Below are 14,886 nucleotides of genomic sequence, written 5' to 3'. Positions count from 1 at the left end.
AGATAAAAAAGCCAAAATTCAGAAGTGTGTGTGTGTGTGTGTGTGTGTGTGTGTGTGTGTGTGAGATAAAGAGAGAGAGACAGAGAGAGAGAGAGAGAGATACCAACCAACACAGCGAGTTCCCTCTTCATTGAGATGATAGCCACGGCCACAGTTGGGCACATTCTTCTGACATGTGTACGAACCCTCTGTATTGATGCATGTCTGCCCCACAGGGCATGGGGCACTTATACTTAAACACTCATTAATATCTACAGAGAGAAGAGACAAGATGCAGCACAGTTAAACAGTGGATATCCATGAACACAACCGCCAAACCTCCAGAAGAGCCTTCCCCTTTTTTCAGCAAAGCCACAAACAAATAGGCCCTGATCCCTTTGCCCTACATGAGGGTGAAGGTCAAAGGACAAGGCAGCCTCAGGTTCCTCTCTCCTCTCCCCCTGCTTCCAACCATAATTTATCCATCTTTTGTGGCATCTGCTGGCCTGGCTTTCCTGCATGCATGTGGCCCACACAGGTGGATAGGGCACTGCCCTGAGCTTGGTGCCAGGAAGACAGAGGTACCCACCCCTCTGTAGCAGCCCCAGGCCACAGTGAGGCCCTAGGCTCCTCTGGTGGGTGGGTGATCCCTGTCTACTTCACCTGGCCATCCTTGGAATACATCTACAACCCCTGAACCAACCACTCAGGGTTCCACCCCCAAGCAGTGTGGTAGTCATGTCTCTGATCAATTCTCCACAGAAAACTCCTCCCTGTGTCCCCCATCTGAGCTGACTCAGGCCACCTAAAACTCCCCACATGGGGTCTCCTTTCACAGTGATGGTATGGGGACCACTGGTCATTCACCACTGAGGGACACACACACACAAATGTGTACTCAAGGAACATTCATTTTGCTTTTCATGCTCAACTTCTATGCCAAAACCAAACCTCTTCCTAAGGCATGTCTAAAAGGATCTAGCTGTCAGAAAGTCAGGAGCTTCCTAATTCACACATTCCCAAAGCTCACTGGGGTCAGGGGACAGCAGGAAGGGAGCAATAGTAGAAGATTCACAGCTGAAGTGAGAAACGGGGCCTGCTCCATGACGGCCAGGCCCTACCTTCTTCAGGCTGTCTAAAGAATCACCCCTGATTCCCTCCTATCCCTGGTATAGGCTTCCACATAGACAATGCAGCACTGCAGAGTTTACAGAGGGTTTACATATGTTACCTCCATGGACTGCAATCACCAGCCTGTGGGTAGCAGAGCTGGCATTACCGTCTGTATATTATACTGGGAACCCAGAACCTGGAGAGAGCAACAACTCCTCAGGCTCACAAGGGGCAGAAAGGGCAACAGAGCCCACCTCTAGGGCTCTGGCATCCATTTTCACAATCACTTCCAGTCTCCTTCCTCAAGATCCCCCCCTAGCCAGATCTGGCCCACTGCTTATTCTTGTAAATAAAGTTTTATTGGCAGCCAGCCAGGCCTGCTGCCTCACATGTGGTCTACAGCTGCTTTTGCATGACCACTACAGGAGCCTGGTGGTGATGACAGAAACCAGATGGCTGGAAGGTTGATATCCATTATCAGTCCTTTACACAAAGCTTGGCAACTCCAGCCTGTTGTCAGTGGCGAGAGCAGTGGCCAGTAGTGACGCCCTCAGTCCTGAATGCTCTTGTCTGGTGTGATTTCTCAAACTGTTATTTGTAACAGTGGTGTCTCTTGAGATTGTGTGCTCCTCAGAGAAGAGAGTTCCCTGGCCTGAGCTCCATGAAAGTCAGATGGTGGATGAATGAATGAAATCAAAAGTAGATCAACAAAGATATGAATAGATAGGAGAAGCCAGACAAGGGTTTGGGGCCACATTGCACGCTGTCCCTTGTGGGATTCCTGTGGCACCGGCACATGCACTTGAGCTGTCATTCCTGGATCACTTTGTCTTAACAAAGCACTTCTAAGACCAGCTGGAAGCCTCGACAGCCCCAGGGTCTTGTAAGAACCCCACACCTGTGGGCTAGTGTGGAGGAAGCTGTTCTCACCCCCTCCCCACTCCCATACCAGGGAATGGAGGAAATAAGGGGACACAAGGTAGAAAGCCCCCAAAGACTTCCTCAGTGTTGAAGAGTCAACCTCAAAGTTCTTTTACATTTTGTAACAAGAAGGCCTCTGCTTTTCCAGCCCAGCCCTTTTTCTTCTGTGCTAGCCTGACAGGACAGGGTTCATCTTTCCTTGCACAGGAATGGGAATGGAGTGGGCTTCTGGGAAGGTAGATCCTAAGTTCCAATCATAGATGGGTTCTGCCATAGGAAATCAAGGGAACGTGGCAGGCAGAAGTGTGTGGGTTCTCGGCCCTGGACACAGGCAGAGGAGAAGAGTGAGCCTGCAGCTCTCTCCTGGATGGCCTCCATCTTTGGTTCTTATTTTCATTTGGTTTTCTGAAACAGGGTCTAAACACATAGCCCAAGCTGGACTTTAATTCCTATAGAGTCCAGACTAGCCTCCAACTCACTGCAATCTCTGCAAGTGCGGGGGTGGCAGGCGTGCTCGATGCTCAGTCCTTCCCTTATTCCCATACACTGTCTCCTGATAGCTATTTCTGTTGATGATGATGTTGACATAGAATTACTTCTAAACACATTGTTAAGAGGGGAAAACCAATTAGTCCAACAGTCCAACAGTTCTGTTTCCACGATAAAAACAAACTGAGGAGCAATGCCCAGAAGGGCAGCCCCACCCATCTGGAGGCTGGCCCAGCAGGCAAGGCATTAGTTTCTGCTCTTAAGTTTCCCTCATTTGTAACCAGGTTATGTGTAGTTTTTACACTAAGAGAGGTAATTTCTAGAAGAATAAATCCTTAACTTGGTTGTGACCAGTAAGTACAAAGGAGGATCTCCGTCATGTCAAGTGGGGGAGGGGGACTCTGTGCTGAACGTCTCTGGTCCGTGATGTCACTGTTGACTTACACAAAGGTGATGGGAGAGGTTGATGTCACCAGGTTGGGATCTGCACAACATCCTGGGCTCCTCCAGGGCTTAGATCTGATATGCTTACAGGGAGGGGGGTTACAGAGGGGGATGGCCCACCGAGCACCTCTGCCCCTGCACTCTGTGGAGGGAAACCTGGAGCATGCCAAAGCCCACAAAGATTTTCTCATACAGGAAAGCAGGGCCAACTCTGCCATGAGTCAGGATTTCCATCCTCAGCTGATTCAACCTCCTCCAAAGACCCTGAGCATGCTGCAAGCCTTGGCAGGACCCTCTTGCCTCCCTGCCCCAGGGCAGTCACAGCTACCCTGCTTACTGAATGTGTGTGGAGTGATGACAGTCTGATTTCAGGAGGCTGGCAAGAGGCCAACTCACTGCCCAGCCAAGGTCCCCACAGCTCAGACATCTCTATACCAGTTAAGACCCAGGCTGTGTGGGCAGGGCTCAAGTGAAGCTCCTGTCCTAAATGGTTCTACCTTGGGGTAGTAAGACAGGGATAAACTTTCAATCCCATTTCAAAGAAAAGACCAGTGCAAGGTTACTAAGAGTCAAGAAAGAGTTGAGAAAGGGATTTGCATACCAGTATCCAGTCTTTTCCTTTAAGAGGGTTAGAAGGGAGGCTGGGTTGCAACCAGCGACACCTGCAGCATGGACAAAGGGACTCTCTGACCTCAAAGGAAAGGTTTAGAAGCTTCTGCCTACCAGGCAGATACAGGCTCAAGTGCTAAAAGACAGGCAAGCATTCCAGAGGTCACTGAGACAATAGGAGAGTCAGGGGTGGGTGCCCCTCCCACCTGAGCAGCCTTTCCTTGACCTCTTATTGTCCTCTTCATCTTCCAGGCTGGAACTGTCTCCACTGAGCACAAGGTCCCAATCTCATTCCACACTATTCAGTCTCTAAGTGGCTGTGGCAGAATGACCACATACCAAATGCTGCTTCCCACATACCTGTCCCATCACAAGCACCTGCCTTAGTCCTCACTTCTAGCCTCTCAGCCAGACGTTATAGTCACATTATAGTCACTCCCATCTTATGGGGGAAACACTTGAGGCTTCAAAGGAGTAAGCAAATCTCAGGATGCTAAATTAAAATCTAAGCATCTCTGACTCTAAAACCCACACTCCATCTAAACCATGGGAATTAGACCCTTAGACCAGACCTTAGACGAAACCCAGCCCACTAGTGGTTTTATAAATGAAGTTTTATTGGGATACTACACCACTACCTGTGTATATATTCTGAGGCTTTTGAACTGTAACTGTCCAGCTGAGTCACTGTGACCAGACATAACTCATAATGCCTATGGGATTTGCTATCTGCCCCTTAAGGAAACTGGAAACTTGACAGCCCCTGATCTATGCTGACTGCCCATGCTTGGTGGGCCATCCCCACTAGTGGCAGCATGTCTTACCGATGCAGTTGCCTAGAGCATCCTGTATAAAGCCACTCTTGCACTGTAGTTTGGGTCTGCAACGGAAGGATCCCAGAGTATTCTGACAGATAAAATCGGGGGGGCAGTTATGAATACCACTCTCACACTCGTCAATATCTGGTGCATCATAAAAAAAGGAGATGGTTAGCAAGGGTCCCGCCAGAAGCATCTCACAATACTTTAACATCACAAGAAAGTACTTTTTTTAAAAAAAACGCTCATTTCTCAGACGATAACCCCAAAACATCCTAACAGGGAGGGTGTTACGAAAAGGCCTACAGTGGGCCAAATTGTGTAAAAATTGCTAAAGGCTTAAAAAAACACTCTGCCTCCCTGACTTATGAGGCAAGCTTTGTGTTATTTAACAAATCACCCAGGCATTCTCCTGGCAGGTATTATCACTTATTTAGAAGTGTATGTTTAGATTAGATCATACGGCAATTATCTCAGCGACAATAAACACTGACTCCGTAATTCTTTTTATCCTGAGGGCTTCTCCACAGCATTCCAAATATTAACAATAATTACATCAAGAGAGGACAAGATGGATTGCCCTGCCTTGAAGTCCATTGCTGTCAAAGGTTCAAGTGTAATCTACTCAGCTGGCTTGGCTTCCAGGGTCTGGAGTTCAGAGGCTTAGCCAGGGAGCAGTGCAGGGTGGGGCAATAGGATTGCTCAAGGGCTTGGCTGCCAGGAGAAGGCGTGTGGCTCTTGGGTCATCCCATATAATTCAATGATTGATATTTTTACATAAGATTTATGCTAGGAGTCTTTACTGGAGCCTGTTCCAGTACTGGCTTGGTTTTGTTTGTATGAAAACACAAGTGAGGATCCTGGACTTGCTTGTCAAGGATCAGGCTCCAAGCTTTCTAAGGCAAATGTGCTAGCATCATTAACTCAGCAGCACCATGTTAAGGTAATCCTGCTCATCATAGGTCCAGCTCTTTCTTCATCTGCCCTGTGACACCTTTGTTTATTTGCAAGGAGGTTGACCACCTTCTTCTTGCAGTAGCCCAGGAAGCCACATGGGGGCAGCACCACAGAGCCCAATGGGCCCTTCCCTCTATGCCACACCTGCAGCTAGGGAAGGGGAGGTTTTTCGATTTGGATGTGAGCTGTACCTTTGCAGTTATTATCCTCTGTGAGCTCATAGCCAGTCCCACAGCTGCTGTCCCGCTGGCAGCGGAAAGAGCCCACTGTGTTGATGCAGGATTCTCCCAGCCGACAGTTATGGCTGCCTGTGATGCATTCGTTGATATCTAAAGAGATTAAGGTGATGTAGAAGTAACCAGTGAGAACCGCCAAGCTTTCAGCCTGAGCAAAAGAAATGTTCCAGATTCCATGGCGGATCTGGTTTCCTGCATTCATCAAGTTGCCCAATCAAACTGAGCTAAGTTTTGCTGTGGGCACATCTTGGCAGAACTCTGGAGAGGGGCCATCACCACATCAAGCCCTGTCCAGTTCCAGATTACTTTGAGTAAGTGCCAGGCCCCAAGGACACAGCATCTTCAAGAACCCCACAAAGGATGGAACATCCCCTAAATATGGAGGCTGAAGGACTTACCCAAGGCCCCCCAGAAGATCCTGAATCCAGAACCCAGGTGAACCCCAATGCAGTGCCATCCCCAATGTAGCCCCATCCCCATACTGGTAACTATATTATTCAGGAAGATAGCCTAGTCCTGGAGCCCAGATTCCAGACAGCACCGGCAAGTAGGTCCTGGCTGTCCTCTAGGAATGGGGCCTTAGATGTTACCTTCACAGGAGACACCGTCTGACTGCAGCTGGTAACCCACAAAGCAAGAACAGACCACCTTGTCCCCGGTGTCACGACATTGCTGCTTGCAGGGCCCACCACCTGCAACCAAAGCCCACAGAAGCTAGTGAACACAGTGAGAGATCTTCCGAGACCCTCTTAGGGCATACCACTAACACAGAAGACAGGCTTCTTGCTTCAACCACATGTGGTTCTTGAGACACTCTTAGGCCTAGGCTCTGGGTACCTCTGGGGCTAATGAAGGCATCAGAGACCTGACAAGTTAGGTAACATGTGCTGCCTCTGTGGTTAGAGTGGACCTAGAGGCATACTGCTCACTGACAACAGGGTCCTTGGAGGGAGCAGGCTCCACCTGGAAGCCAGACTCTATCGGAGCCCATAGAGGTTTCAAGCCTTCCCAGATGACCATTCCCACTAACACAACTGTGGGTAAGGCTTCTTCTTACCCACACTCCCTACGGAGCAGATACAGGGGTTCTTTAAGTGTAACCCCATCAGGATAGGTCTATGCCTACAGCTTCTTCCTTTACCACTGTCCAGCTACCAGGGGCACACAGGCTTTACCACTCTGGGTAATGCATCCTCCTGAGTTGCACACTCACTCCCAGATGTCACCCAGCTGTCACTCTCCCAGGAATCATCTGGAGTCACCTAGAGAGGACACCAGGCTTCCTGGAGCTCTTTATCTCTCTTGCCCCTCCCTCCCGGCCTCAGTGCTGGCTGACACTATACACTGATTCCATCACTGTGTGATTAAGCTGCCTCCATAATTAACACCCAATCACACGGTGAGCCCTTGGGTGAAACTGAAATAGACTTGCCAGGCTAGATGTGCCAGAATGTTCCCAAAGAAAAACAGTTGATTCAGGAAAAACAAAGCTGCAGGGCCACTCCAACTTAAGTGCAAAAGTCTCCTGGGAGACCACCATGACTCTAAAGGGGCAACTGGGACTCCAGGAACACAAAGGCAAGAAACAGCTACTGTCCTGGGGCATCCCAAATGTGGAGAAGCATCACCATCACAGAGCCTGGGTGTTTGTTGGCACTCAGGGTACTTGCATCAGTCCTGCCTCTGTAAAGCCACTGTCCCGACAGACCCCCAGCTCTAAGCACTCTGGGGCGGAGAAGACAGGGGGCCACCCAGGCCACAAAAGCAGAAGCACTTTCCAGCTGAGTCTTGGCAGCAATCAACACTGTCACCCTGAACTTTGCTAGCTGCCTACCAAAGGGCTCCCACAGGTCCCAAGGCCTCACCTCGACAGCGGTCATTCAGGTACGGGTCCTCTTGTTCCTCATCATCAGGAATCTTAGCTAGGGTGGGGAGAAGAGACAAGATCACACAAACAGCATCTGATCTCATCTTAGAAGACATACTTAGAAGATACTTGTCAGCATCAGGCAAAAGGCCCATTTGTATGCTCTACACACTTTCATCTTTATTAAATGTCCCTTCGCTTGAAGGGGCAGTTATGTCTTTAAAAGACCTCCTGACAGGTGGCCTGAACTAAACATCGGAGTCTATGAGTATAAAGCTCAAAGAGGTGAAAATGAAACAAAAATCCCAGCAAGCATGGCAGACAGTTGCCTGCATCTTCCCAGGGCTTCCCCATATGGCTCAGGAGCTCACAGTGTGGGAGCTGACTAAAGAACTAGCAGGTCAGGGCTGGAGAAATGGCTCAGTGGTTAAAAACACATGTTCTTGCAGAGGAGCTAGGTTCAATTCCAGCACCCACAATTGTCTCATCACCACAGTAACTCCAGTCCCAGGGGCTCCAACTCCCTCTTCTGACCTCTAAGAACACTCTTCCAACCTCCAAAAACACATGGTATACATAAAAACAAATACATTAAAGAAAAAAGAAACACCCAAGAAGTTCCTATATCATAGTGCCATGCCCCTCAGGGCTTCAAGAACATCTGGCTGTAGGCAATGAGGAGAGGGAGAGCTTGTGGCAGCAGCTTCAAGATCTGTGGGAGCTGCTTCTGAGGTCCCACACTCTTCTGAGGAACAGCCTGCTACTTGGACACGGAGGCACCCAGCCACTGGCCCACACTGGCCCCGAGTTCTCTGTCCACTGTTCATCATGTAACCTTAAACATCAAGTTCCTCAAGGGAAAATCTGACCAAAAGGCAATCATCCACCCTGCCCAGGGCTGTCACCAGAGCAAAGTGACGTCTCAAAGGCAAGACTCTCCTGGAGCCAGACACTACAGAGCACTTGGTACTCAACCAATCTCACAGCCAGGATAGTTAACCTCATGTAGCAACTTAATGGGATGTCATTATGAAGGTAGTTTTGTGTGTGTGTGTGTGTTGTTGTTGTTGTTGTTTTGGGATGAGATTAGTATTTAAGGCAATGGGCTTTGGTTGAGATGAGCAGATGGCCGTCCTCACTATAAAGTTAATCAGCTGAGGCTCTAAGAGGTGAGGCTAAGAAAGAGAATTCTACCAGTAAGAATTCTGCTTAAGCCTTTGGACTTGAGCCACAACAGCTCTTCCCTGGGGCTCTGGCCCAGAGGCTTGCCCTTGGATCCTTCAACCCCAACCATGCATCTCGATCTATACAGCTGTCCTTTGGTAGTCAAGGGTGTTGTGCAATATTTAACTATGTGAAAATGTATTACACTTGTTTATGCTGTGGGATATTACTCTAACTGTATAAAGATGTGTTACATTTGTTTTTGCTGCGGAATATTATTATAACTATGTAAAGGTGTGCTACATTTGTTTATGTTGCATTTGTTTAATTAGGAAAACATGTGTTGCTGTTTCACCTTGCCTGCCTAAAGTATCTGATTGGTCTAATAAAAAGCTGAATGGCCAATAGCAAGGCAGAGAAAGGATAGGTGGGGCTAGCGGGAAGAGAGAATAAATAGGAAGAAAATTCTAGACTTGAGAAGAATGAGAGAAGAAGAGAAGGAGGAAGAAAGAGTACAAGGGAGAAAGAGAGGGAGACCCCAGAGCCAGCCAGCAGTCGCAGAGAAGGGCAAAAGGTAGATGAAGAGAAACGGGCTAATTTAAGTTAAAGAAAAAAGCTACCTAGAAATGAACATAAGCTAAGGCTGAGCATTTATAACTAATAAGTCTCCATGTCATGATTTGGAAGCCACTTGGTGTCCCAAAAGAAAAGGCCTGGTACACGTGGGGATTGATTCCAGGACCCTGGAGGGCATTGAAACCCACATGCAAGGAGCTCAGCAGTCAAGAACACGTGCTGTTCCTGCAGAGGACCCAGGTTTGGTCCCAGCATCTATATGGCAGCTTACAACCATCTGTAACTCCAGTTCCAGAGAATCCAGTGCCATCTTGTGGCTTCCATGGAGACCGTATATACATGGGGCACTTACATAAATTCAGGCAAAACATTCATACACATAAAATGAAAATAAATTAAAAATTTTAAATTCACAGATATTCAAGTCTCTTACATGAAATACCATAACGTCTGTCTGTAATCTATGCGCATCCTCCTGTATGCCTTAATCATCTCTAGATTACTTTTAATACCTAATGCAATATCAATGCTATATTATTAGTTGTTATTTCTGTTCAAAGAATGACAGGAAAAATGTCTACACACACCCAGTACAGATTCATTTATCTTTTCCCAACATTTTCTTTGAGAATGTGGTGTGTGCATATGTGTGTACAGGTGTTATACCCACGCATGCAGATGTGAAGGTCACAGGTCAACATCTATGTCTTCCTGTATCGCTCTCATCTTATTTTTTGAACTGGGGCTTGCTAATTCAGCTAGACTGGCTACCAGTGAGCTCCAGGGAACTTCCTATCTGCTCTATACCCCCAGCCCTGGGTTAAAGATGCATTGCCGCTTTGCCTGGCTTATATGTGGGGGCCAGGGATCCAAACTCAACATCTTTCTTGTAATATCTTTAACCTGTGATTGGTACAATCCAGAAATGTGACAAGCACAGAATGGATAAATCAGCCATGTCATAGATACACAGCCTGAAGAATACTAACACACTGCTGCACACTGGAAGGGGAAGGAGTTACCTGGATCCTGAAGGACTGCACCATCACCACGGGGGAAGTCTGAATTCTCTTGGCCCTTAACACAGCAGGCACGGAATACCAGCCCACACTGGTAGCTTATCATGAGATTGGGCTCACAGGTCTGGCCCCGGGCCTGGGCTGCCCTTCCCAGCATGCAACAGTGGCAACACCTCTGTGAATAGAGAGATTCCAGACTGGAGATGGGGGTTTGGACAAGTGGCCCTTGGAAATCCACAAGAGCCCCCGGGACATACCTGACACCCTTTTGTCCATGTTCTTAGAACAGCAAGAAAACATCTGATATGGGTAATTTATCTAAATGTCAGAGTATGTTGAAAACATGCTGGGCCCCTCTAAGCCTCTTACATCTGTTGGAAAGGGACCTAGTAGGACTCCACTTTCCCTCCCCACCCCTGCTGCATGACTATCCCTTTAGATATCCCTTTCCTAACCAGCAACCCCCAGCCCAGCCCACCATCTCTAGGAGAAGGGAGCAGACCAACGCCTGTCTGCAAGGTCTCATCCCTCTGGCAGAAGAATGGGTGAACACCATCTCCTCTCAATCCCAAGGGTTGGCCACAAGAGCCTCAAGGCCCCCAGGAAGGCCTGAGACTTGGCCACTGTTTTTCAAAGAGACCCCATAGCCCAAAAGTCAGACTCTGTGTCCTAACCCAGGTCCTAGGGTACACGTGAAAAGCCCCAAGTCAGTCCTACATAGACAAAGAACTTTCTAGAAAGCCCACAGCATCTGTGGCTTGCTTCACATCTGTGGAGGCTGAGGGGTCTTCTCCATGTCATCCACTCCACTCTGCTGCCACAGAATGGCTATGATTTCACCCTCCTCTGGGGTGTGAGTAATCTTTTCCAGAAACACACTTCATTAATTTAGTCAGGTAATCTGTTTCCTCTCTTGCTAGAATGGTCTATTACTTCACACCTCTCTTTTCAAGTCTAGGGATGGGGCACAGCTCTCTGCCAAGAATACAACATAAGCAGAGGCCAGCCTTTCACAGGGAGGTAGTCACTGTATACCCAAAGTCCTGGCTGACAGACCCTTACCAGGCCATTCACTCTAGCCCTGCCTAGCTCCCCATGTTGGTGCCCTGCCTCCAATAAATGCCTGATGGATGTGGTTGTCATGGCAGACCATATGTTTGTCACAGATGGCCATTGCTGTCAGGGCAGAGCCCAGAGCCCCTGACCTAGGAGCAGTTTCTACCTGTCTGCACACACTCCTACCCACCCTCCCAGAATCCAGACAACAATCAGATTTTCACTCCTTGATTCCGATGCCCGCTTCTTAATGGGGATAAATGGTGTTCCAGGAAGCCACTGCCAACACTTCTGACAGTCATTCAGAGGGGGTGGGGGACAGGGATCATTTCCAAACAGAGCTTCCCACCCCACTTTTTCTCCTGAGCCTGATCATTAATCTACTTGTGTTCAAGCCTAGAGATGCTATTGTCACCTCCCAGGCACATATGTGAGACTTCCACAGCCATGATAAGCTCAGCGGCCTAGGCCTGGGGCCCCAGGAGCACTCAGGAGATCTTGCCACTTACTCTGATTATGTTCCATGGAGAATCCCCTCTGAGTCCTTGACAAGGTTGCTGAGAAGCCACTGGAGTGTGGGTCTCTCTGAATTGCACTGTCCCATGTCACTAGAGGCCCTAGCATAGATCTGGTGAGAGCTCAGAGCCTTAGTTCACACACTGGGGCCTCCTAGGCAGCAGTTGGATGCCTACATTGAACTAAGAAGATTGTGAAGGCCTCATAAAATCCCCTGCTCTGCCTTCTACCTTCTGCTAACCCTCAGGCGCTGTCTGTTTCCCCAGGGCAGAACTGGGCCTTCACCATCTCCCCCTTTCCTATCTGGAAGTCTGACTGGTAAGACTCACCCACTAAATGAGAAGAGAAGATGCCTAAGTGGTCTGATGTTCACGAGGCAAGGCAAACAGGGTGGACAGGGAGGACGGTGGCCTTGGTGATCCTCGGCCTCACTCACCTTTATGAATATGGTCTCGAGGCTACTGTTGTTAGGGAGTGTGGTGCAGCCATCTGGCTCGCTGGCCAGGTTGATGCCTGTGGCACAGTGCAATTCCTCCAGTTGGTTGTGACAACACTGCTCCTGAACCATCCTGAGGGCAGAGCAGAAGCTGTGCCAGGACTCTTTGGTGGAGCCAAGCACAGAACAGAAACCCAAGGAGCAGGATAAGTCCTCTGGAGTACCCCCACATCCTAGCTCCCACAGGGAGAGAGACATAGCATCGGGCCTACAGGAAGCACTTGGCAGACATTTAGTTAGAAAGACCAAATGCAGCATGGTGTCTGGGGTGGGAGTTCAGAGACCCTGCTTTGTGCATAGTGAGAGCCTTTTGCTAAGGCTGGTGATAAAATGTTCTCACGTATTTACAAATGAAGCACCCTGCCACAGGCTCTGGGCTACACCCTCCCTTCCTCCCACCTAGCCAATTCTCAACCTCAGCTCTGTTTTCCAGGATCAGAGGGGAAGTTTCAGAGAGTCTTATGACACAGATTGTTGAAGGTCCCAGAGTAGAAGACAGCGGCAACCAAGATGCCCAGACCCAGTCTCCTGCCACCCACATGATTGGCTATGAAAAACCTGGAGCTGAAGGTGTGTGTGGTCAGGGATTCTGTCTGCAGATTGGAAGGGTCTCAGAGAGGGACAGTAATCAGGGTGGCAAAACAGTAATGTATGGGCCCTCACACAGAATTAAGCTGGTAAGTTTTAATTGTATTTTACCACAGTTTACAAAGTACTATTGTCTGCAGCCTTACTGTGAGCTAGTCAGCCTAGAGCACTCCAGGCATGTAAGCCAATTTGCCTGTCCCCACAGCACTCTGGGGCACATATACAAACTCTGCCTTGACAGGGAAGGTGCCTGGGGACCTGCATAGGATGAAGGAGACTGAGCAGAGCAGGGCTGCCCAAGTGGACCCCTGCTTCAGGGCATCCAGGGGTCCCCTAGATTTGCAAAGGCTCCAGGGAACCTAGTTTAAAAAACCAAAGAACCCACCAGTCTAGGGTCACTCGAACTTGCCTGTCCCAAACCATCCTCTTGGATGGGATTCCTCTACATCCTGTCAGAAGCTGGTGAGGGGTGGGCACTGTTGCGGGGGAGGGAGAGGGACTCATGGGCACCTAGAGTGGGACCCCAGGGTGCTGGAGTTTGCCTCTCATACTCAATGTCCTCATCTCCTCCTCTGAGCATCACTGCTGAGTCTCTCTCTAGCTGGCCTCTCTCCACACTCCTAGCAGGACCAACAGCCCACTTGGGCTTCAGGGTGTTTAAGGCTAACTTGCCTGATTCTACTCTCCCCCAGCCTCAGCCTTCTCCCAACAGTACCCCTTCTCATCTGCTCATCTATACAAAGCAAAGCTCTGAAGCTACTGCTGACACCCCCTGGATCCCACTCTACTCCCAGAAGCGACTTCTCGGCTGGCTCCCTGCCTCCACTCCCTTCTACCATGAGCCCCTTCCCGCATCCCAGTCTATTGCCCACCTCCAGCTTCAAGCCACATCCATACCCCTAGAGTCCTTCAAACAGCCTAATAGTCCCTTAGCTTCTACTCCCTCCTGTCAACCGCCTTCCTTTTTAAAGGGTCCTTTTCAAAGACAAGTCTGGACAGATGTGTTGGCCCCCAATTTATGTCCAAAATCTCCATCGATTCTTACCCTGCTCCCAATTAGTTCCTAAAATGGCCACACTACCAGAGGCAATGGGTAGCACCATCCCCACCCCCACCTCCCACAGGCTTTGTGTCCTTCTACCCTGCTGGTCTATTCCATTCAGACATTCTGGCCGCCTTCTTGCTGCCCGGTAAACCCACATAGCCTTCCCCTGAGCATCCACACTGTCTGTTCCCTCCCTGGGCACTCTTCCCACACTCCACATATGCCTTCAGGTAGCATAGTAGGTGCTTTGTAAAGATTTGATAGTTTTTTATGATGATCAACATAATCTATTATCATAGCCTATTCTACAGTTTTACATTTCCCCAAGTTTTATGAGCACCCTGATTGAGAGAGAACATACAAGATGTGTGTAGAAGAGCTGTGTGGATGAACCGTTTCAGTTCCTGGAATCTGTAAGAAGGCTCACATATCATGTGTTCTCATCTGACACTTTACTACAAACCTTCCTTTTACTTGGGGAAACTGACTTGTTTAGAGTCAGACAGCAGTGGCAGACAGGGCCGCACACTGAGATCATCTTACTTTTCAGGCCAGGGGAAAGCACCAGGACAGCCTAGGACAATGAGATAAGCTCTGTGTGAAGGGCTCAGAGCACAGAGGAAGGGGCAGTAGGTGGAGAGTGGCAGTTATCCCACCCACATCTCAGGCATCTGGCACACATACCTGCACTCCTTGGATTCTGAGGTGTACGGCAGCGAGCAGTCCCTGTGCTGGTTAGCCATTTGATTTCCTTCTGTACAGCAAGCCTCCATGGAAATGTCTGCACTCACTGTGTAGCGAAGGGAACAAGCCAATGGGTGATTTGCTTGGTATCCTCCACCATCAAGATATCTGCCTCCTACAGCCCCAACTACACCATCAGGCTAAGTCTGGAAGGGCAGCAAGTATACCCAGCACACTCTTAATCACTTTGTAAGCCTTGACTGAGAATGCCAACTATTCTCAGCTGGAAGCATCCATCCTACTTCTCCC

General features: G+C 49.0%; 1 protein-coding gene across 2 annotated transcripts in view; it reads right to left on the bottom strand.

Annotated features, from left to right (window-relative positions):
• Window positions 1-14,886, bottom strand: part of Fbln1 (fibulin 1) — a 79,010-nt gene that overhangs the window by 49,381 nt on the left and 14,743 nt on the right. For both annotated transcript variants that reach the window (XM_051189554.1, XM_051189553.1), the window contains exons 2-9: window positions 14,578-14,683; window positions 12,201-12,333; window positions 10,196-10,367; window positions 7,432-7,488; window positions 6,157-6,258; window positions 5,522-5,659; window positions 4,380-4,517; window positions 108-251 (exon numbers count right to left, since the gene is read on the bottom strand). In XM_051189554.1, the coding sequence (XP_051045511.1) occupies window positions 108-251; window positions 4,380-4,517; window positions 5,522-5,659; window positions 6,157-6,258; window positions 7,432-7,488; window positions 10,196-10,367; window positions 12,201-12,333; window positions 14,578-14,683 (990 nt within the window). The remainder of the gene's footprint in view (window positions 1-107; window positions 252-4,379; window positions 4,518-5,521; window positions 5,660-6,156; window positions 6,259-7,431; window positions 7,489-10,195; window positions 10,368-12,200; window positions 12,334-14,577; window positions 14,684-14,886) is intronic.

This window comes from Phodopus roborovskii, unplaced genomic scaffold (assembly GCF_943737965.1).
Source record: "Phodopus roborovskii unplaced genomic scaffold, PHOROB, whole genome shotgun sequence".
NCBI classification, from domain to species: Eukaryota; Metazoa; Chordata; class Mammalia; order Rodentia; family Cricetidae; genus Phodopus; species Phodopus roborovskii.
Note: the sequence above shows the minus strand (reverse complement) of the source record. Positions and strands in the feature narration are given on the sequence as shown.